General features: G+C 50.3%; 5 protein-coding genes across 5 annotated transcripts; 3 read left to right on the top strand and 2 right to left on the bottom strand.

Annotated features, from left to right (window-relative positions):
* Positions 1 to 9,145: 9,145 nt before the first annotated feature.
* Positions 9,146 to 12,594, top strand: CCR75_007535 (uncharacterized protein; the record flags this gene model as incomplete). The annotated part of the gene is made up of 2 exons (XM_067965594.1): positions 9,146 to 9,179; positions 9,221 to 12,594. The coding sequence occupies 2 exons, from the start codon at positions 9,146 to 9,148 to the stop codon at positions 12,592 to 12,594; spliced, it is 3,408 nt and encodes a 1,135-aa protein (XP_067816129.1).
* Positions 12,595 to 12,664: 70 nt separating this feature from the next.
* Positions 12,665 to 14,103, top strand: CCR75_007536 (uncharacterized protein). The gene is made up of 3 exons (XM_067965595.1): positions 12,665 to 13,218; positions 13,288 to 13,574; positions 13,632 to 14,103. The coding sequence occupies exons 1-3, from the start codon at positions 13,096 to 13,098 to the stop codon at positions 13,804 to 13,806; spliced, it is 585 nt and encodes a 194-aa protein (XP_067816126.1). The 5' UTR covers positions 12,665 to 13,095; the 3' UTR covers positions 13,807 to 14,103.
* Positions 14,104 to 14,735: 632 nt separating this feature from the next.
* On the top strand, positions 14,736 to 17,462 carry CCR75_007537 (uncharacterized protein). The gene is made up of 3 exons (XM_067965596.1): positions 14,736 to 15,298; positions 15,373 to 15,419; positions 15,479 to 17,462. Exons 1-3 carry the CDS (start codon positions 15,073 to 15,075, stop codon positions 15,683 to 15,685), a joined length of 480 nt encoding a protein of 159 aa, XP_067816127.1. The 5' UTR covers positions 14,736 to 15,072; the 3' UTR covers positions 15,686 to 17,462.
* Positions 15,817 to 17,442, bottom strand: CCR75_007538 (uncharacterized protein; the record flags this gene model as incomplete). The annotated part of the gene is made up of 1 exon (XM_067965597.1): positions 15,817 to 17,442. The coding sequence occupies one exon, from the start codon at positions 17,440 to 17,442 to the stop codon at positions 15,817 to 15,819; it is 1,626 nt and encodes a 541-aa protein (XP_067816132.1).
* A 132-nt stretch (positions 17,463 to 17,594) lies between the features above and the next one.
* CCR75_007539 (uncharacterized protein) lies at positions 17,595 to 19,781 on the bottom strand (the record flags this gene model as incomplete). The annotated part of the gene is made up of 2 exons (XM_067965598.1): positions 17,595 to 19,695; positions 19,765 to 19,781. The coding sequence occupies 2 exons, from the start codon at positions 19,779 to 19,781 to the stop codon at positions 17,595 to 17,597; spliced, it is 2,118 nt and encodes a 705-aa protein (XP_067816133.1).
* Positions 19,782 to 19,918: the final 137 nt, after the last annotated feature.

Below are 19,918 nucleotides of genomic sequence, written 5' to 3'. Positions count from 1 at the left end.
AGATGCCCAAGCCTTTGGTGGAAGTGCAGCAGCGAGCCGCTTTGAGTGTCCGGCTCGGGTTCTTCCGGAGCTGCCTGGCTCGTCAGGATCGCCATGAGCACGTCGCTAGGAGCTCGTGGCTCGCGAGCCGCTGCGACTGTCTGGACGTAGAGAACATTGTGGTCCATCGCCACGTCGAACGCGACTTGGCCATTGCTGCGCCGTGCCAACACGCGCGACTCGCCGTCGTAGACGAGCCCGAAACCCTTGAACTCGAGCTTACCGTAGGACATGATGTTGCGCGATAACTCGGGCGCCAGATACACGTCAGTCAGCGTCACATCTTGCTGCTGTCCTCTCGCGAGCACAGTCAGCACGACGCTTCCGACTTGCGTTAACTTGATGGTCTCCCCATCTGCCAAGTGGCACTCTTGATCGCAGTCCCTCGCGTCGCGCAGCAGGGATGCGTCGTTCACAAGGTGGCGGCTGGAACCGCTGTCGAGTATCCAGTCGTCATCTTCGTCATCTCTGTCGTCACCAATCGCCATCGCCAGACTTTGACCGGTGGCGCGCGAGCCGTTGCGACCTCTTCCTTCACCAACAGCTAGCGTGATGCTGCCGCCGTCTTTTGGGCCTCTGCCCCTCTTCTTGTCGTCATTCTTCTTGCTGCGACAGTCCTTCTTCAGATGGCCGACCTTCCCACACCCGTGGCAAGTGCGTGTCTCCCTGCGCGACACGGACTCGTCCACGTGCGCGACGACCTCCTTCCCGAAGGATCTTCCTGATCGAGCTTCCATCTCGATTGCTTGCGCGAAGTGCGCGAGCTCTTCCGCGTGCACGAGGTAGTCGATGCGGTGCGTCTGGTACTTCGCCATGAGTATTGTCGATAGCTCAGACGAGGCGTAGCGCACGATGTTGTCCAGAACCTGCTGCTCAGCGCCGCCCGCAGCGTCGCTGACAGCGACCAGATACAAGTAGTGTTCTGGCCAGGATCTCTTGCTCTCTTTCTTCGCCGTGAAGAGTTTCATCGCTTGAGCGGCGGTTATCGTCGTCTTGAACGTGTCCAGCATGCGCTGCATCACGTACTGCAATGTAGGCAGCACGGCCCACCACGTGTCGACCTGCTTGCTGAAATACCGCTCGGCAGTGCCAGTGAGGTACTGCCCGAGCACGTCAGTCTTCACATTCTCGCTCCACAGGAAACCGCAAGACTCCTGTGCCATGTCGACCTGGCGCCAAAACGTCTTGCCCCAGTCGAAGAAGCCGGACCCAAGTCCAACGTACACCTCGGTACCATCGAACTTGCGGATCGCCAGCTTGCGCTGCCTGGCGTCCGGAGTGCGATACTGCATCGGCATCACTTGTTGCCGCTGCTGTACTGGCTGCCCTGGAGCTGCCGGCATAGCCTGAGGCACTGGTGGCGGCTGGTATGGCGGCAATGGGGCAGGCGGCTGAGGCAACGGATCAGCACGCTGCTGCAGCTGCTCTCCCGCTCGCATCCGTAGGTCTTCGAGCCGCGCTGGTGCACGCCGCAGTTGCTGCTGAGGCTGCCGATCATGCAAGTCCTCAAGCTCCATTGCTCCGCCGTGGAGTCGCCCTGCGAAGTCCGCCCCGAGCTCTGATCGGAACAGCTCGCTCTCGTGAGCGCCGCGCATGCGCTCGTCTTCGTCCATGCGTGCTTGGGACGCTTCCATCTTCTGCATTCGCAAGTCCATGCCCGTGAGCATCTCGAGAACCCTCGCCAGTGCGTCGGGCTCCGCGCTCCTTGCGTGAGCGATGGGAGAGACGACCGTAGCAGGCGCGGCCGCGGCCCATTCGTGACCGGTTGCCGGCGGCGCCTGTGCCGCGTTGGAGTCTTCGTTTCCTTCCCGTCTTGGGCTCATAACCTGTTCGCTTGCCATGATGCAAGCTGTAGAGAGGAAGTCGGTGGCACTGTGATAAAAGGATTCTGACATTGTTTGTAGTGTTATCTTTTTCGTGCTAGCATGATGGACTAACTGTTCTTGTTCTCCATCACTCCTGTCCAATCAGTCACCCATCCACGCACCTGTCCAATCAATCACACAACTGATCCTCAAACGCCTTTCTAAGTCGTCAGCCGTTTCCTCAACTGTGACTTCAACCGTGCCTTTTTCTAACACTCCGCCTCGGCTACGACTTACCGTCCTAACCGAGGCTGATCATCTCACACAGGGCCGCGAGCTTGACTGCGTCCAGCGCCTTCGTCAAAAGATCCGCGAGTTGTTGTTCCGAGCGGACGTACTGCGACACGATGATCCCGCGTCGAGCGAAGTCTCACACGAACTTCGTGCGAACATCGATGTGCTTAGCCTTGAGAGAGGACGCCTCGCCGGCCAGCTGCTTCAGTGCCGCCTGATTGTCGACGTGGAGTACCATCGGTAGCGCCGGCGGCTTACCGATCTCGTTTAGCATCTCCCTGATACCAAGAAGCTCGCGCGCCTGCTCCGATGCAGCGACGAACTCCGCTTCCATCGTCGAGAGGGAGACGCCGCCTTGCTTCTTCGACGTCCAGCTGACCGGCATGCCGTTCAGGCGGATGATGCCGCCAGTCAAGGACTTCCTGTCGCTCTTCTCCACCGCAAAGTCGGCGTCCGAGTACGCCTCGAGCTGGATCTTGGCGTCGAGGTGCTTCGCTGGTTCCATCCGAAGCTTGTAGTCACGCGTCCCCTTCAGGTACCGCGCGATGCGTTTGGCAAGCTTCATATCGTGGAGTCGCGGCTGATGAGTCTGACGCGTCGCCTTGTGCACGGCGAACGCAATGTCCGGCCGTGTGCAACGCGCGATCCACAGCAGACTGCCGACTAGGGACTGGAACGTCTTGATTGTTGGCGCTCCCTGCACCTTAGTCTCGGTGAGCAGCGCGCTGTCATCTGGTAGCACGTCGTAGCAGTCAGCCCCAATTGGAGCTTTCGTCGGGTTTGCGTCCTCGAGCCCGTGCTCACGCAGGAGCTCGCCGATCGCCTCGGCCTGGTCGAGCACGTAGCCGCCACTGTTGTCAATCGTGACATGCATGCCGAGGAACTTGCTAACGGTACCGAGGTCCTTGATCGACAAGCTGCTGAGCTTGACAAAGAATCGGTCGACGGCTGCAGCGTCCGTGCCGGTAGCAAGTAGATCGTCGACGTAGACGCCCACGATAACCAACTGTCCACCCTCGACTTGGTAGTATAGACACATGTCGGAAATACATTGCCGGAAGCCGGCCTCGAGTAGCCGAGCGTGCAGGAGCTGGCTCCAGAGTCGGCCAGCCTGCTTGAGGCCGTACAGGCTCTTTCGTAGCTGCAGCACTACTTCCTTCTTTGTCGCTGCGCCTACCATCTTTAGCGCGTCTTGATCGATTGTCATTGCCTGCGGCACCTGGAGTAGTATCTCCAAGTGCGCTTCCTTGTCAGCCTTGACATACGCGTTGGGGATGTCGCCATGCTTTGCTGGGACACCCCATATCGCCGCAAGCGCCAAGATCACCTTCACGGTCGACATGTCCATGACAGCCGCGAATGTAAGCTGGTAGTCGACCCCAAAAACTTGCTCGTTGCCGCAGGCGACCAGTCGAGCCTTCAGGCGCTCTATCTCACCGTGCGCGTCGGTCTTGGTCTTGTAGACCCACTTCGTGTGCAGAGTGTTGCTGCCCGGAGGTCGCTTGATCAAGCGCCACACGCCATTGTCTTCTAGGGCTTGGAGCTCTTCGCGCATGGCCTTTTCCCAGCCTTGACGGTTAGTGCTGCGTAGTGCTTCACCGTAGTTCTTGGGATCGCACTCATACACATGAGCCACCATGCTGTTGTCGCCAGCTGGCTCCCCCTGATCGCCGGCCGCCTGTGCGCGTTTGGTTGCGCCGCGCGTCCGGTGAGCCGCGCGTGTCCACGACTTCGATTTCTTCTTGCCGCTGCGTATCGTCGGCGATACGGCATCGTCAGCAGCCGGCGACTCTTTGCTTGTTGCCGCTGGCTCCACGGCTCTATCTTCATACTCGAGCGCGCGCTGCAGCTGACCGTTCTGCTCTGCGCTGAGCGTCTCGACGTTGCGCACATGCTGCGTGATCGTGATTTTGTTCTCCTTTTGGAGGAAGACGCGAAAGCCCTTAGTCTCGTCGCTCCGCCCAATGATCACGCCGACTTGTGCGCGCTGCGCGAGCGAGTTCTTGCCTGGATCACGGTAGACCGAGCAGATAGAGCCAAAGGCGACGATGTCGCGCAGATCCGGCACTGGCTTCGTCAGTACCTCGATCGGCGACGCGCGCTTCGCATTCGCGCTCGTTGGGCTGCGGTTGAGGATGTACGCCGCGTACTCAACCGCATCGCCCCAAAACGTCAATGGCAGTCGGCTGGCAAAGATCATGCTGCGCGCCATGTTCAGGATCGTCCTGTGCTCGGCCTTGCCGTTTGACGCCTGATTCCTCGCCTCGCTGATCTGCCGCGCGACGCCCGTTCGCTTGCAGAAGAGGTCGACATTCGCGTATTCGCCGCCGCCAACGGTGCGTAGCACGTGGATCCGGCAGTCGAACTGGCGCTCAAAGAACGCGAGGAAGTGCTCAAACTTCTTGGCCGCCTTGTCCTTTGTCGGCGCCAGGAAGACACGACAGTAGTTCGACTTGTGATCGACAAAGTTGACAAGGTAACGGTTTTGCAATCGATCCTTCGGGGTCATCGGACCCTTGAGGTCTGAGCAGATCACCCCGCCAACTCTGTCGATCGGCGAGTTTGATCCAGTGTCCTTCTTCGACTGCAGGTTCCTTGTTTGCTTGCCCTGTGCGCAAGAGATGCACGTCGGGCGCTTGCGATCCGTTAGCACGATGCCGGACGCGGGGTCTCTCGCCATACGCTCGACGGTGTCGTACGCGAGATGCCCAAGCCTTTGGTGGAAGTGCAGCAGCGAGCCGCTTTAAGTGTCCGGCTCGGGTTCTTCCGGAGCTGCCTGGCTCGTCAGGATCGCCATGAGCACGTCGCTAGGAGCTCGTGGCTCGCGAGCCGCTGCGACTGTCTGGACGTAGAGAACATTGTGGTCCATCGCCACGTCGAACGCGACTTGGCCATTGCTGCGCCGTGTCAACACACGCGACTCGCCGTCGTAGACGAGCCCGAAAGCCTTGAACTCGAGCTTACCGTAGGACATGATGTTGCGCGATAACTCGGGCGCCAGATACAGGTCAGTCAGCGTCACATCTTGCTGCTGTCCTCTCGCGAGCACAGTCAGCACGACGCTTCCGACTTGCGTTAACTTGATGGTCTCCCCATCTGCCAAGTGGCACTCTTGATCGCAGTCCCTCGCGTCGCGCAGCAGGGATGCGTCGTTCACAAGGTGGCGGCTGGAACCGCTGTCGAGTATCCAGTCGTCATCTTCGTCATCTCTGTCGTCACCAATCGCCATCGCCAGACTTTGACCGATGGCGCGCGAGCCGTTGCGACCTCTTCCTTCACCAACAGCTAGCGTGATGCTGCCGCCGTCTTTTGGGCCTCTGCCCCTCTTCTTGTCGTCATTCTTCTTGCTGCGACAGTCCTTCTTCAGATGGCCGACCTTCCCACACCCGTGGCAAGTGCGTGTCTCCCTGCGCGACACGGACTCGTCCACGTGCGCGACGACCTCCTTCCCGAAGGATCTTCCTGATCGAGCTTCCATCTCGATTGCTTGCGCGAAGTGCGCGAGCTCTTCCGCGTGCACGAGGTAGTCGATGCGGTGCGTCTGGTACTTCGCCATGAGTATTGTCGATAGCTCAGACGAGGCGTAGCGCACGATGTTGTCCAGAACCTGCTGCTCAGCGCCGCCCGCAGCGCCGCTGACAGCGACCAGATACAAGTAGTGTTCTGGCCAGGATCTCTTGCTCTCTTTCTTCGCCGTGAAGAGTTTCATCGCTTGAGCGGCGGTTATCGTCGTCTTGAACGTGTCCAGCATGCGCTGCATCACGTACTGCAATGTAGGCAGCACGGCCCACCACGTGTCGACCTGCTTGCTAAAATACCGCTCGGCAGTGCCAGTGAGGTACTGCCCGAGCACGTCAGTCTTCCCATTCTCGCTCCACAGGAAACCGCAAGACTCCTGTGCCATGTCGACCTGGCGCCAAAACGTCTTGCCCCAGTCGAAGAAGCCGGACCCAAGTCCAACGTACACCTCGGTACCATCGAACTTGCGGATCGCCAGCTTGCGCTGCCTGGCGTTCGGAGTGCGATACTGCATCGGAATCACTTGTTGCCGCTGCTGTACTGGCTGCCCTGGAGCTGCCGGCATAGCCTGAGGCACTGGTGGCGGCTGGTATGGCGGCAATGGGGCAGGCGGCTGAGGCAACGGATCAGCACGCTGCTGCAGCTGCTCTCCCGCTCGCATCCGTAGGTCTTCGAGCCGCGCTGGTGCACGCCGCAGTTGCTGCTGAGGCTGCCGATCATGCAAGTCCTCAAGCTCCATTGCTCCGCCGTGGAGTCGCCCTGGGAAGTCCGCCCCGAGCTCTGATCGGAACAGCTCGCTCTCGTGAGCGCCGCGCATGCGCTCGTCTTCGTCCATGCGTGCTTGGGACGCTTCCATCTTCTGCATTCGCAAGTCCATGCCCGTGAGCATCTCGAGAACCCTCGCCAGTGCGTCGGGCTCCGCGCTCCTTGCGTGAGCGATGGGAGAGACGACCGTAGCAGGCGCGGCCGCGGCCCATTCGTGACCGGTTGCCGGCGGCGCCTGTGCCGCGTTGGAGTCTTCGTTTCCTTCCCGTCTTGGGCTTATAACCTGTTCGCTTGCCATGATGCAAGCTGTAGAGAGGAAGTCGGTGGCACTGTGATAAAAGGATTCTGACATTGTTTGTAGTGTTATCTTTTTCGTGCTTGCATGATGGACTAACTGTTCTTGTTCCCCATCACTCCTGTCCAATCAGTCACCCATCCACGCACCTGTCCAATCAATCACACAACTGATCCTCAAACGCCTTTCTAAGTTGTCAGCCGTTTCCTCAACTGTGACTTCAACCGTGCCTTTTTCTAACATCCAGAGCCACCGTGATGTGAAGGGGCAGCGAACAAATTATCTTGTTCGCCGGCGTGGTTATCCACCTTCGCATGACAGCTGGGAGCCTCGTTCCCAGCTGGTTGCTGACGTTGAGGGCCTCGTCCGTCAGTATGACGAGACCCATGCTAACGATGTAACAGGGTGTCTCAATACATAAATATTATTTTTAAAAGAGTAATAATTAATATTATGTTCTATGAAAGGAAAGGAAATAAGCAAAGAAGTACGAATAGTTATCTTTCTTGATTATTTATTTGACTAATAAGTCGGCATCGCTGCGCAAGCTTTCTTTCTTACTCACCTGCAACAGCTTAAACCTTGATTTGGGCGACGTTTTCGCGACCTTGGCTCATCCATCGCTTCTATTTTTAAGAGAATTTAAGAATTGTCAACCTGGATAAGATCTTTTGCAAAGAAATTGAAACATACTCTAACTCATCGAGAACTGGCATTTTGCGTCGACGCCTTCGCCAAGTAGACCATAACGAGTTCATAGCATCCTAAGTCAGCAGTAATTTATAGCTCCCTTCAAAATGTCAAGCAGCTCGGACCGTCGACATCTTAATAACTAATAGTAAAAGGATTTGGATCGCGTATCGCGTCTAGTTTTTGTTCATTAAAAATAGCAACAGAACCACCCGCTCAGGAGCATGCCCCTACATGCAAATATAATAAAACCACTATGAAACAATGCATTGATGAGTGACTCTACACTTGAAAGACATATGATTAAGACACATCCTAAGTGTTCAGGCCAGGGCACAGTTCCTCACAGAGCTTTGCTATCTGTCATTCGCAATGAGCTTTTCATGCTTTGTGCCTCAACACTTTTTCCGAAAAGTCAGTGACTAGATGTTTATTTTTCCTCAGTGATGACGAGCGAGAAACTCGCTCCGTTCTCACGTTCAACCAAGATGTGAATTTAAGATGTTATGATTAGCCGACCAGTTTCATGACCTTCTGTTGACGCATCCCGAATGATAATCGAAATAGAACGTCCATATTTCTAGATATGTCGTAACTCTGCTACCTATTCGGTTTGAGACAATGGCATACAAACTCACATTATGAATTCGTCGGAGCAAGCGGCCTTCTACGCGATCAGCTCTAAGAAATGTGCTTAAAATTGCAAAAACGGCCTTGTGACATTTTTCGATGTTCTCCACCGATAAGTTCGCAATATAAGGAACAATGAAGGAAATTTCATCCACTCGCCCGATTAGAAATGGGTCGCATTAGCTCTGCTCAAATCCTGTTCTCATCCCCAGATGGATGCTAGGATTGCCTTCGTAACGGAAGAATGCTGACGTCGGCGAAGGCTTTATCATTAAGAAGGCCTGTGTAGAATACCTGCCCTTTCCTAGCATATGAAATAGGTGTATGCTTCGCGTCGATTGACTGGATATCGAAAATTTAGATCGAGGCCTGCACAACTCTTCGTAACCTGCCACCTTTGTCAAAGCAGAATAAAGACTTGGAGGACAGACGATGGGGCAAAGGTCGCAACAGACACTCGTTGGTATTTATTTACAAGACCACGTACTACAAGCGCAGGCTCTTTGCTTATAACGAGGCAGATTGTGAATTAGGGCAATAGTATTTGAAGTTGTGCTGTGAACTGACTTGTTCTTTATTCCGCCTCTCGCTTCACTACGCAATTTGTCGCGTAGGAAGAAGGCACAATTTAGGGTTCTAATGTGCAAAGGTACCCCTAAAGAGCCATATATAACAGCCAATACAAGTACAGCCGCTGACTCGGAATTAAGTGATCCTTCGTTTAAAGATTGCTCAAAGCAAGAGCTCTCGAGCAAGGAGAGTCCGCTCAATACTGCCAGCATCTTGTCAATCGCGACAATCTGGTGGATCCATCCTCTTTTGAAGCGCGGCTACAAGGCTCCATTAGACGAAAATAGCGTATGGGATCTCCCGACGCCAGACCAAGCTCGTCCTCTCCAAATCAAGTTTGACAAGTTTTACGCCGCCGAGGCCGAACGAATTAAAGGACGAACAAAGCGCAATGGACAACCCAAACGTCCAAATGTAAATCGCGCGATCTGGAAAAGTGTTAAAGACACGTGGCGACTCGCATTTGCGCTTCAGCTTGTCAGTGCCGGTCTCATTCTTTTGCAGCCATTTATTATTAAAGCCATTTTACAAAATATCAATGGCGATGACAATGTACTCGGGATATCCTCCGGGTACACTCTTGCCGGTCTCTTAGGTGCGATCGCATTTATAGGGGCAACAACGGTAAATGCCGGCCAATTCCTCACTACTCGCGTCGCTTGCAATGCGCGCATGGTCTGCATGAATAGCGCGTTTCGCAAGATTCTACGGCTCTCCACGACAGCGCGGCGAACAATGGATACAGGCGAAATCGTTACGTTCGTTAGCGTCGATAGCGATCGCGTCTTGTCGGCGTACAAGCTCGGCATGTGGTGCACAATCTCTCCACTTATGTTGCTCGTCGTGGGCGTGCTCATCAGTACGCAAATGGATGTACTCGTCGCCGTCGCAGCGCTCGTAACCATTGCTATCATCATGCAAACTTCTCTTTTGCTATCTCGTAAAATTGGCGCCTACCGTCGACAGATTTCGCGCCTAAGTGCTAATCGACTAAAAGTCACGAATGAAATGCTACAAGGCATTCGCGTGGTGAAATATTACAGCTGGGAAGGCTTTGCATCCGATTTAATTGGAGAAATTCGAGATCGTGAGATCGCGCTCTTACGCAAGTATAATCGAGTCCGTCTCGCTAATACCGTGCTCATGTTTCTCGCCCCGACTTTGCTCAATCTCGTGTGCTTTTCCACCACAATTGTGCTTGGCAATACGCTCGACATTCCGTCAACATTCACCATTGTAGCCCTAACAAATGCCTGTCGGACTCCATTTAGTATTTATGCCGATGCCACAGTCGCGGTAGCTGAAGCCATTACATCCACAAGTCGACTCTCGGACTTTCTTGCAGCTGGCGAAGCCACGGGCAGTAGTATAGAGCACATTACGCGAGATTCCGCGGTCTATATTACGCCTGAAATTTCGTTAAAAAACGCGGATTTTACATGGGAACCAGACGCTCTAACGCCGACGCTTCGCGACATTAATGTAACTCTCCGTAAAGGAACATTAACAGTGGTTGTTGGACCCGTTGGCAGTGGCAAGTCGAGTCTTGTGAATGCAATTCTTGGGGAAATGCACCAAAGTCGTGGGAAACGTCAAGTAGACGGCAAAATAGCGTATGCAAGTCAGCAAGCATGGATTCAAAACCAAAGTGTGCGTGAGAATATTCTCTTTGGTGAACCATTTGACGCAAAACACTATGACCAAGTCCTCACAGCCTGTCAACTCACTCTGGACTTTAAAATGCTAGAACGAGGCGATCGCACGGAAATTGGGGAGCGTGGGATTAATCTAAGTGGCGGTCAAAAGGCGCGTATTGGAATCGCTCGTGCCATATATCGTGCTAAAACGTTTGACTTTGTCGTATTGGACGACCCTCTAAGTGCCTTGGACGTTCATGTAGCCAATGCTGTGTTTACCGAAGGTCTTCAAGGCTTAGCAAGTAAGACTACGCGGTTGTTAGTACTCAATTCGCACTATCATTTACTCCTAGACGCCGACCGCATTCTAGTCATGGCAGCGGGACGTATTGTTGGCGATGGCTCGTTACATGAGTTACGAGACGACTTTCCGTTTTTGCACTGTTCTCCACAAATCCGTCGATCGTTGTCAAATGAGATTGAAGAACCACTTGAATCCGAACTCCAAGTCGACACTGAGCTTCATCCAACACGAAAGAGTATTAAGACTGGCCACAAGCCATCTTCCGGTAAATTAATTGTCCCCGAAGATCGTCAAATTGGGTCCGTGAAGCTTCAGTCGTACGTTGATTACCTTGCATGTTCCGGATGGAATGGTCACACACTTGGTATCTTGATGGGCACACTCTTTGCCATTGCGCAATTTGTACTGTTTGGGTGTGACTGGTTCTTGAGTCACTGGGCGAAAGGATCGGTGGCGTTGAGTCCAATTGATTCGTTACGAGTGTACGTTGGGATTGTCGCACTTGCTACACTCTTGTCGTTTGGTCGCTGTCTCTTTTTCATGGCCATTTGTATGGCATGTTCTCTTCGCATACATTTAAAAAATTTGCATAAAGTGTTGGCTGCACCTATCACGACGTTTTTTGATGTCACACCCATTGGCCGAATTTTGAATCGATTCTCCAGGGATCTTGACGAAGTGGATAATCCGTTGCCATACTGCGGTCTGTGGCTTTTGCTGAATATTTTCCAAGTTGCGTCCTCGTTTCTTGTGTGTGCGATTGTGAACCCATTTGTGCTACTTGTGTATGTACCCATTGCATATGGATGCTTTTTCACGGCAAAGGTGTACCAAGCCTCTGCGCGCGAACTTAAGCGTTTGGATGGTGTCACGCGCTCGCCTTTTCTTAATTTAATGTCCGAGACCCTCTCGGGCATTGAGACGGTGCGGTCGTACAACATGGCCGAAGTCTTTGCATCACGATGTGAAGAACTATTGAATAAAAACATTCGCATTTACTTTCTCGTGCAGATTTCATCGCGGTGGTTCGACATGCGATCGGATTGGTTCGTTTCGGTGATTATAGGCACTGTAGCCATGTTGGCCGTTGCAGCCAAGTCCACGGTTGGTGCATCGGTCGCAGCACTTGGCTTAACATATGCCGCGCAATTGTCGTCGAGTTTCCAACGAATGACGACTTTGTCGACGAAAGTCGAGAGCAGCATGACAAGTTTTGAGCGGATTGCACACTATGGAACACTGAACGAAGAAGGATGTGGTCGTACCCCTTCGAACGAAGCAACTTTAGCCACAACGTGGCCTCAAACGGGCCAAGTCGTGTTTCGAAACGTTTCAATGAAGTATCGCGACGATCTTCCGTTAGTATTGAGAAAAGTGTCGTTTTCGGTTGCAAGTGGCGAGAAAGTGGGCATCTGTGGACGCACTGGATCCGGGAAAAGCTCTTTAATGAGTGTTCTGTTTCGAGTTGTTGAGATACCGACGTCTGGACGTGTCTGGATTGATGGCGTCGACATTGCGACCATCACTGTACGTCAGTTGCGCGCCAAATTGACCATCATTCCGCAAGATCCGATGCTCTTTAGTGGGTCTTTACGTTTGAACATGGATCCATTTGGCGAAAAGAGCGATGCGGATTTATGGCATGTGCTGCGAAAAGTTCACTTGTACGAGACAGTGTCGTCGTGGGGCAATGGATTGGATTACGAAGTGGCGGAAAAGGGCGAGAATTTGTCGATTGGTCAACGTCAGTTGCTGTGTATTGCACGCGCTTTAATTCGGGATAGTAAGGTCATTGTGATGGACGAAGCCACGGCAAATGTGGACCAGGAATCGGACAAGGTGATACAGCAGACAATGAAGGAGAGTTTTGGTGGTATAGATTGCACAGTCTTGTGTATAGCACATCGAATGGAGACGATTATGGACAGCAACAAGATCTTAGTGCTTGATGCTGGCGAAGTCGTGGAGTTTGACACTCCAGCTGCGTTGTTGCAAGTGAAGAATGGCGTATTCAGATCGCTTGTGGTTTCCGGAAAAAGTCCGTGACTAATATTTTAGATACATTTGACTATTATTGTACAATACGAGATTTTATTTTATACATTTTGTTGCAGTTGCCGCTTAGAGTTTTTGTATTTTGCATGTGACACGAATGTGACATGGTCGTCGAACCTTCATTATCGGAACGACCATGGAGGCTCCTGAACAGCTGTACTCTCTCGTGCTCGAGCTGTCGTCTCCTGAACAGCGTGAAGGCGCTCTACTGGAGCTCAGCAAGAAGCGGGAAGAGTTTCCCGAGCTTGCACCGATTCTTTGGCACTCATTTGGCACAGTTGCGGCGTTGCTGCAGGAAATTGTGGCTATTTATCCACTTTTGTCACCCCCGCAACTCACGGCCCATGCCTCCAACCGAGTGTGCAATGCCCTGGCTTTATTACAATGTGTTGCGTCACATTCCGAAACGCGTACGCATTTTCTTAATGGTGCGTCCAGCGAAAAGCACGACCACGAGTTGCACTGTTGTGGCTTAACCATGGGCTAACGTAGATGTCGGATCTCGTAGCACACATTCCGTTGTATTTGTATCCATTTCTAAATACCGTGAGCAAAAACCGTCCGTTTGAGTATTTGCGGCTTACAAGTCTTGGCGTGATTGGAGCACTGGTCAAGGTAAGTAAAAATTTTAGAAATAAAAAATCGTTGTAACGTTTAGCAATTATTGTATTGTATCGCTTCAAGATCGACGACTCGGATGTGATTAATTTCTTGTTGCAGACAGAAATCATTCCATTGTGTCTTCGAATCATGGAAGCAGGTAGTGAGCTAAGCAAGACGGTTGCTACATTTATTCTGCAAAAGATTTTGCTCGACGACATGGGGCTCACGTACATTTGCCACACTCCCGAACGATTCTACGCGGTTGGAACAGTACTGAGTAAAATGGTGACGACGCTGGTTGAAGCGCCTGCTCCGCGTCTGCTCAAGCATATTATTCGTTGTTACCTTCGTCTTTCAGATAATCCGCGGTAATATTTATTTGCTGCTCGTGACGCTTATTTGCGCTAATGGCTACATTATTGCAGTGCAAAAGAAGCACTTCGCCAGTGTTTGCCGGATGCCCTGCGAAACCACATGTTTGATGAAGCTTTGAAGGAAGATGCGACAACTAGCCGCTGGCTCGCACAACTTTTGTTTAACATTACGACGGAAGCTGGCGCGGGAGCTTGGGCTGCTCAGGGCCCACGGCTTACAAATTAAAAATGGGTACCTTAGCTCCAGTACATGAAGCAATAGATGGGCACATACTGCACTTGCAATATGTTTGTTATATAAAATTATTGGTGTAGCCTGATCTCAATTTTAGCAAAATTGGAGGGTATTATTTGTCTCTAATTGCCACATTCCGAGCATTAAATTCACTGATGTACTCAATGTCGCTGGTTCGATCGGCAACACCTCGAATGCGAAATATAATTTGTGCCTCTTAGCACTTAAAAATAATTATATTCTCGTTCGTTTTTAAGAATATCAAATTTACGGTGAGCTCACTGTCATGCATGGCGTTTTTTATTTGTTCCAGTATTTTTGCACCTTTAAGGAAACAGATTGCTACAAGGACCAAGAACTATATTACAAGCACTTAAACTGGACAAATAAAGTGAGCGATCCCCGAACGATAAACGCGAGAGAGTTCTTTCGTATGAGGCCTCGTTTGGGCGCAGTTCGCCACACTTACGCACATTGCAATAGAATCGGCTGGACAAAATCACGATAGTTGAAAAAGGTTATCATCTACCAATATTTTCACTAAATCAAATGCCAGACTCTCAAAGAATCCAGCTTTGAGCGTACAGAACAACGATGCTGAATGTTTCACTTTTTCGTCATAAAATGTCGGAACACTAAGAGAGACCGATCGGCAAAGCAGAATTTAATGCAATGGATGTGGTGAGAATAGCCACATCTATCGTCAGTATCCGCTGAGGTTGCGTGAAGCGCTTGTCAAATTGTTAGCTAAGCTCCTTCTTCGCATGCTCGTTCTTGAAGCATGTGCACTGGTCGTTTTTCAGCGATTAAAACAAATAACTATACAAAACGGTCATGAAGCATTGTCCGGACGCAGTAAGTTTAGACTCTTATAAAAACCAAGTGATACCCTTCCAAATGTCAAAATTCCACGTATAGAATAATAAAAAAAACGGCCATTTCTTTCGATTGCGATTAGATTGGCTAAAACTACGTTTTCCAAGCATTGCTATCCTTCCTATATTTTTAACCTCGCCGTTCGTATTTCGTCGGCCAAAGTAACCACGTCATTTTGTTCCGTTGCGGTCGCCACGGGTGGCATTCCTCCTAAACACGAGCCACTGTCGAACCGTTGTCATCACCACTTGGAGAAATTGCACGAGAAAACATAGCCGTTCCCCAACCGCCCCACGTGGGGTCAGTTGTAAGGCGTTGCTCCTATTTTTAGGCCACGGGGACTCGCCCTAGTTCGAAACCCCCTATCACTGACCGTGTGCCATGTCCCGCTTGAAGGAGGTTTACGGAAGTCTGCGCAAGGAAATGAACGCCACGTTTGATCGCACAGATCTTGTGACGGTGGTGAGCGGAGGCAAAGCCGGGTATGCGAATCTCAAGCATTTAAACGTGGGCTCACCCGGGAGCGACGTGAGTGACCTCGGCGACACAGCTGACCTCGAAGAGCTGCTTGCGCAAGGTTTTAGTCCAGGCCCGCGCACCCATCCAGGTAGAGTCAATAAAGAGATCAAGAGGTTATTGCGAGGATTTTATCACGTGTGTGAATAATTAAATTGTCTGTAGGAATTATTTGCTGTGCGCTTTTTTCCCTCTCAGGCTTCTTCTTGCTGGTACAAAGGACGTCGTCATAGGCCAAAAAAACGACGATCTGACATATGTGTTTGGATAGTTCATTGTAGGCTGTATGGTGGGTAGCAACTCGCTTTACATTAAGCTCAAGCCTCCACACGGGAAGCCCAAGTCGTCGCTGGCAACGAGCATCTTTCTCGCGGCGTTCTTGTACTTGTGTCTCTTTGGCACGAGTATCATGTATTACCTGCGTTCGCGACGGGCTCAGAAAGTCTATCAACTCTCCGTGGATGTCCATGCAGATTGAACTTGACTAGACGAAAAAACACTCACACACACACCGAAATTGTATTCTAAAATTGAAAGAAACTTCACGAGCAATAGAGAACGAGATGAAAACGTGTTGATTCAAAGCACGACAATCATTTACACTACACGTCAAGTCATTTCCAGCGTCTTTCCATCCACAATTTTTTTTTCTTCTTTCTTTTCGTCCGTTGGTTCGTCATATTTCACGATCAAATTCTTTTCAAACGCTGCGGCCAAGACAAGACTCGCCACTTTATTGCGAGCCTTTTTCTTGCTCACCCCAGTGGCCGTTGCGATCGTTTCCCCATTTAAAATTCCCGTGCAGTTAAACTCCGTCACTTCTTTTGAAGGCGATACGTCTGTGATATCAAAACACGCTTCAAGAGCGTGGCGTTGTGTCAATTGATTCAATAGAGCGACGGGCTGAAGCTGCCGGTCGAGCCACGTCACGCGCATTGGAAGTTGCGGTTTATTATCAATCGCGCCTTTCAATGCTTCATTCCCTTTGTCATCGACCTGCGGAGTACTCGCATTAAGAGCTTGAAATTTCTCGAGGTATGTCAAATCTTCCAACGTTAACGTTCCAGCTTTTTGTTTGTCACTCCAGAGTTTCTCGATCGCCAATTTGCTCGCTTCGTTCTTTGCGAGTTTCTTTGAAATCGCTCGAACATCCGCAGCAAGCACGTCTCCCGTTCCTCCGTGGACAATTGTGCACTTAAACAAGGGCATTTCGCCCTTGTCGGCCTCGTAGCAAGGAAGAATTTCAACCATCATTTGCTGCTTGATTGTTGAAAAGTAGCGGTAAAGTCTCGCAGCGGCAAACAAATCGTCTTCGCGCGTCGGCAATGGTGTTTTCTTTTCCTTTACTTGACGTGTTTCTAGGCGTTGCTGCTCACGCTCTTCTTGCGTTACGACTCGCGGCATCACTGATGCTGCTGTCATGGCATCGTGCAATTGTTTTGCTCGTATTTCGGACATTCTTGCCTGCTCTACTGCATGTCTACGTTCGGCTGCTTTGATTTCTTTGAAAAGATTAAGAAATTGACCCTTCTCGGGGTACATACTTAACGCTTGCGTCACAATCTCAGAAGCCTCGTCATACCGATGTTCCCAGAGCCGCACCTTTATTAGAACATACAATGCTTTAATCGACCTTTTCTCCACGGTCAAAGCTTTTGCAGCGTATTCGTTCATAATTGCCAGATCTTTCATCTTGAGGCCACAGATTGCCACATTGTTACAGAGCTGCACGTATCGTTCTTGCAGATCGAAGGAATCCTCCCATTCAATTGGCGGAAGACTCTTGCCGTAATATTCACTTTGTTGGTGTTTTAAAATCGCACTTATGCTTTTTAAAAAGGCATTTTTGGCGGCATAATAATTTTTTTCTTGAAATTTCACTTTACCATCACTCTGCGCTGTGTCCGCCTCCGCCAGAAACTCGCGTGGCGTGACGTCGTCGGGTTCTTGTAGCGCTATCGCCTCAAGACGCTCTTTTGCCGCTTGCATGTACCATTGATCAAATTCGTGGCCTTGCGCACGGGTCTGGGGCTCAAAGTCTCGCATGTGGACGAGACTCTGGCGCACTTGAGGGTCCCAGACCCAATCCTCGAACGTACGCGTCGAATCTTGCACGAACGTGAGCAACAACTCCTGAACACCTTTTAAAGGCAAAAGTGGCTGGATAAAACGCTGAGTCTCGTTGCTAGACGCGCTCAGTACAGTGCGCAATTTCGCCATGTCCGCCGCACTCATGCTTTTACAAGCTAGATGCTAATCAATCGAATAAAAAAAAATGTTTAAGTTCTTATTAATAAAAAGAAAATTTGCAATTCATTCTATTATCAATGTTCAAATTTAATTGAAATAAAGCACTCCTCCTTATTTCATCAAAGCTAAGAATTTGTCTACAAATGAACAGCTTCATCCTGCGAAATCGTACGCAGTAACTCGACGGTAGCAATTCCTGTGTCCACGATAGCATGACGCCACTGGAAGGACTGATTACCGTCGTACATCGCAAATGTTTCCGCAATATTTTGATTCGCTTTCTTTACATTCTCGGAAAGCTCTTTTATTGTCGGGTCATCCGAAAAAGAATTGAAATCATTGAAATTACTGCCCTTCTTTATACTCGCCACTTTAGTTTCGCTTGAAAAACTAGACAAACGTTTTTCAGTAGCACTATCTCCGTCGTGACTTGCATTTGTCTCCATCAAACGTAAAGCCTTTTCTGTGACGCTACACACCTGACATGTAGCACAAGTCACTCGCCAGTCTTCACTCATAGAATCTGTCTCTTTTAAACTCTTGCTTGCAAAAGTAGACCATTGGAGCTGCTCAAGCAGACCCGTTACTGTTGTTTGTCCATACAAACGCTTTGTTACCATGCTCATAGCTTCGCGAGATGTCTCGCTACCATCGTTTTTTCCAACCGACTGCTTCAAACTAATAGCTTTGGAATGGACCTCTCGTAAACTCACAACACACGGACGTCGAAAACTGCTATTCGCCTTCTGCCGGCTTGTTAATAATCGAGCATCGTGATGCTCAATAGATTCCACGTCCGTACCATCGTAGCCACTTTCACTAGTTCCTCCCATTGCGCTTAATCCTGTGCCTTTTACATCCTCACTCCTCGCTTCTTCAACACAATCAAGTACTCTCCACGACTCAGGAAAGCGCATTTTTCGATTCATCCAGCGAACAAGCATCACTTGATAAATTACATTCACCAAAATGCCCAATTGGTTTTTCATTCTCTGCTCGAATTGACCCAATTCTTGAATTTTCATGCTTTTCATTCGATAAGCCCCCAATCGAGACGAGTGCCACGTATGCTTAATCTTCGACACATGGTGTCGAATCTCTGAAAACGCAAACGAACTTGGAATGTAATATCGCTTAAAGTCCCTGACCTCGTGTTTCGAGGCATGACGAGGTAGAAAGCGTGCATATCGCTTATTATAGGCAAAGTGAAAGTCAAAGACCTCTTGATCGCGACTCGATCGCCACTTTTGAAGAAATACGAGTAATTCAGGTGTAAATACATAGCTCTCTCGCACTAAATGATCCTCTGAAGCCGCCATGTCACAATGTAATTGCAGTTCCGAGCGAAACTCCTTCTCATCCTTGAAATCCCCACTTATAGCTCTTTCAAGTAAAACTTCATCATCCACGTCGGAAGTCGCACACCCCATGATAACTTCGTAAAGATGCAACATCATCTCGTGAAAGTATCGTGCTACTTTACGTACCAAAGTCAGTGCCAAGTCCCAGTCTTTATGAATCCTCACAAACGCATCGCGATACTGACACAATGCCAATGAACTGTGGTCAAGTGCTCGAATTAATTTTGCCATCTTTGTTGTCATTTTTTTCAATACTATTGACGCTGTGAGAGTGTATTGCTTACGACAATAGGCGGGTGGAGGTTGGTACAATACTTGCAGATAAAAGAAGGAATTTCGGCGCTGAATGACTTTCATGACGTCATGCATGGCATCATAAAGCGTTTGAGCACGCTCTTCTTTACAAGCTGCTTGATACACTTTGTTGTAAATGGTCCATAATACCGGAGGTACCCACTGATGTCGTGCCGGGAGTTCTCGCTCACGCTGTTGGCGCTCCGCAATCATACGCGCGGTTGTTTCAATAAGCATAGACACGTATTGCGCGTTTTTTTTTGTACAACACGCAGCTGGTTTTGTGCGATATCGTGACAAGCGCGTGAGGACCTTGTCGGTTTGTGTAATTATTGGCTTTAGTCGAGCTGATAAGACGCGTTCTCGGTTCATCTCGGTACCTAAGAGAGTCTGAGAATGAAGTATTTGATCCACGGCGACGTGCATACGATGAAGTTCATTAGCGCGAGACTTTTGGGTTTGATACCGCGCATATTGTTTTGCTAAAGAGTGCTGACGCGCGCTAAACGAGTCGTTCACATCCGCGCAAAGCTGCAGCTTCTGAGCCACTTGGCGTTGCATCGGACCCTCATTCACATACTTTCTGCCATCATACGAACGTACGTAAGTCCTTTCATTCATGCATTCAGAACAAGCGCATTAACAAGCATACCGCTTCGTGTGTTGCATAATGGCACTAAAACTTTTTTTTTAATAAAGAAGAAACCAAAAACAAAACGAGTTAAGAAAAAAATAATCATTTAGTTAAAAGACAATTAATTGGCATTTTAATATGTCGCGAGGTAAACATGTGCCGGATATTGCGC

The sequence above is a fragment of the Bremia lactucae genome, linkage group LG7, assembly GCF_004359215.1.
Source record: "Bremia lactucae strain SF5 linkage group LG7, whole genome shotgun sequence".
In the NCBI taxonomy this organism is placed as follows: Eukaryota; Oomycota; class Peronosporomycetes; order Peronosporales; family Peronosporaceae; genus Bremia; species Bremia lactucae.
This window is presented reverse-complemented; position numbering and strand designations above follow the sequence as displayed.

Bases quoted from the DNA above. Each gene is read 5' to 3' on its own strand.
- CCR75_007536 (XM_067965595.1), top strand. From the start codon at position 13,096: ATGTCGGATCTCGTAGCACACATTCCGTTGTATTTGTATCCATTTCTA. The intron at 13,219-13,287 runs GTAAGTAAAAAT...TATCGCTTCAAG, and splicing joins TGATTGGAGCACTGGTCAAG to ATCGACGACTCGGATGTGAT. The intron at 13,575-13,631 runs GTAATATTTATT...ACATTATTGCAG, and splicing joins CGTCTTTCAGATAATCCGCG to TGCAAAAGAAGCACTTCGCC.
- CCR75_007537 (XM_067965596.1), top strand. From the start codon at position 15,073: ATGTCCCGCTTGAAGGAGGTTTACGGAAGTCTGCGCAAGGAAATGAAC. The intron at 15,299-15,372 runs GTAGAGTCAATA...AATTGTCTGTAG, and splicing joins AGGCCCGCGCACCCATCCAG to GAATTATTTGCTGTGCGCTT. The intron at 15,420-15,478 runs GTACAAAGGACG...GTGTTTGGATAG, and splicing joins TCTCAGGCTTCTTCTTGCTG to TTCATTGTAGGCTGTATGGT.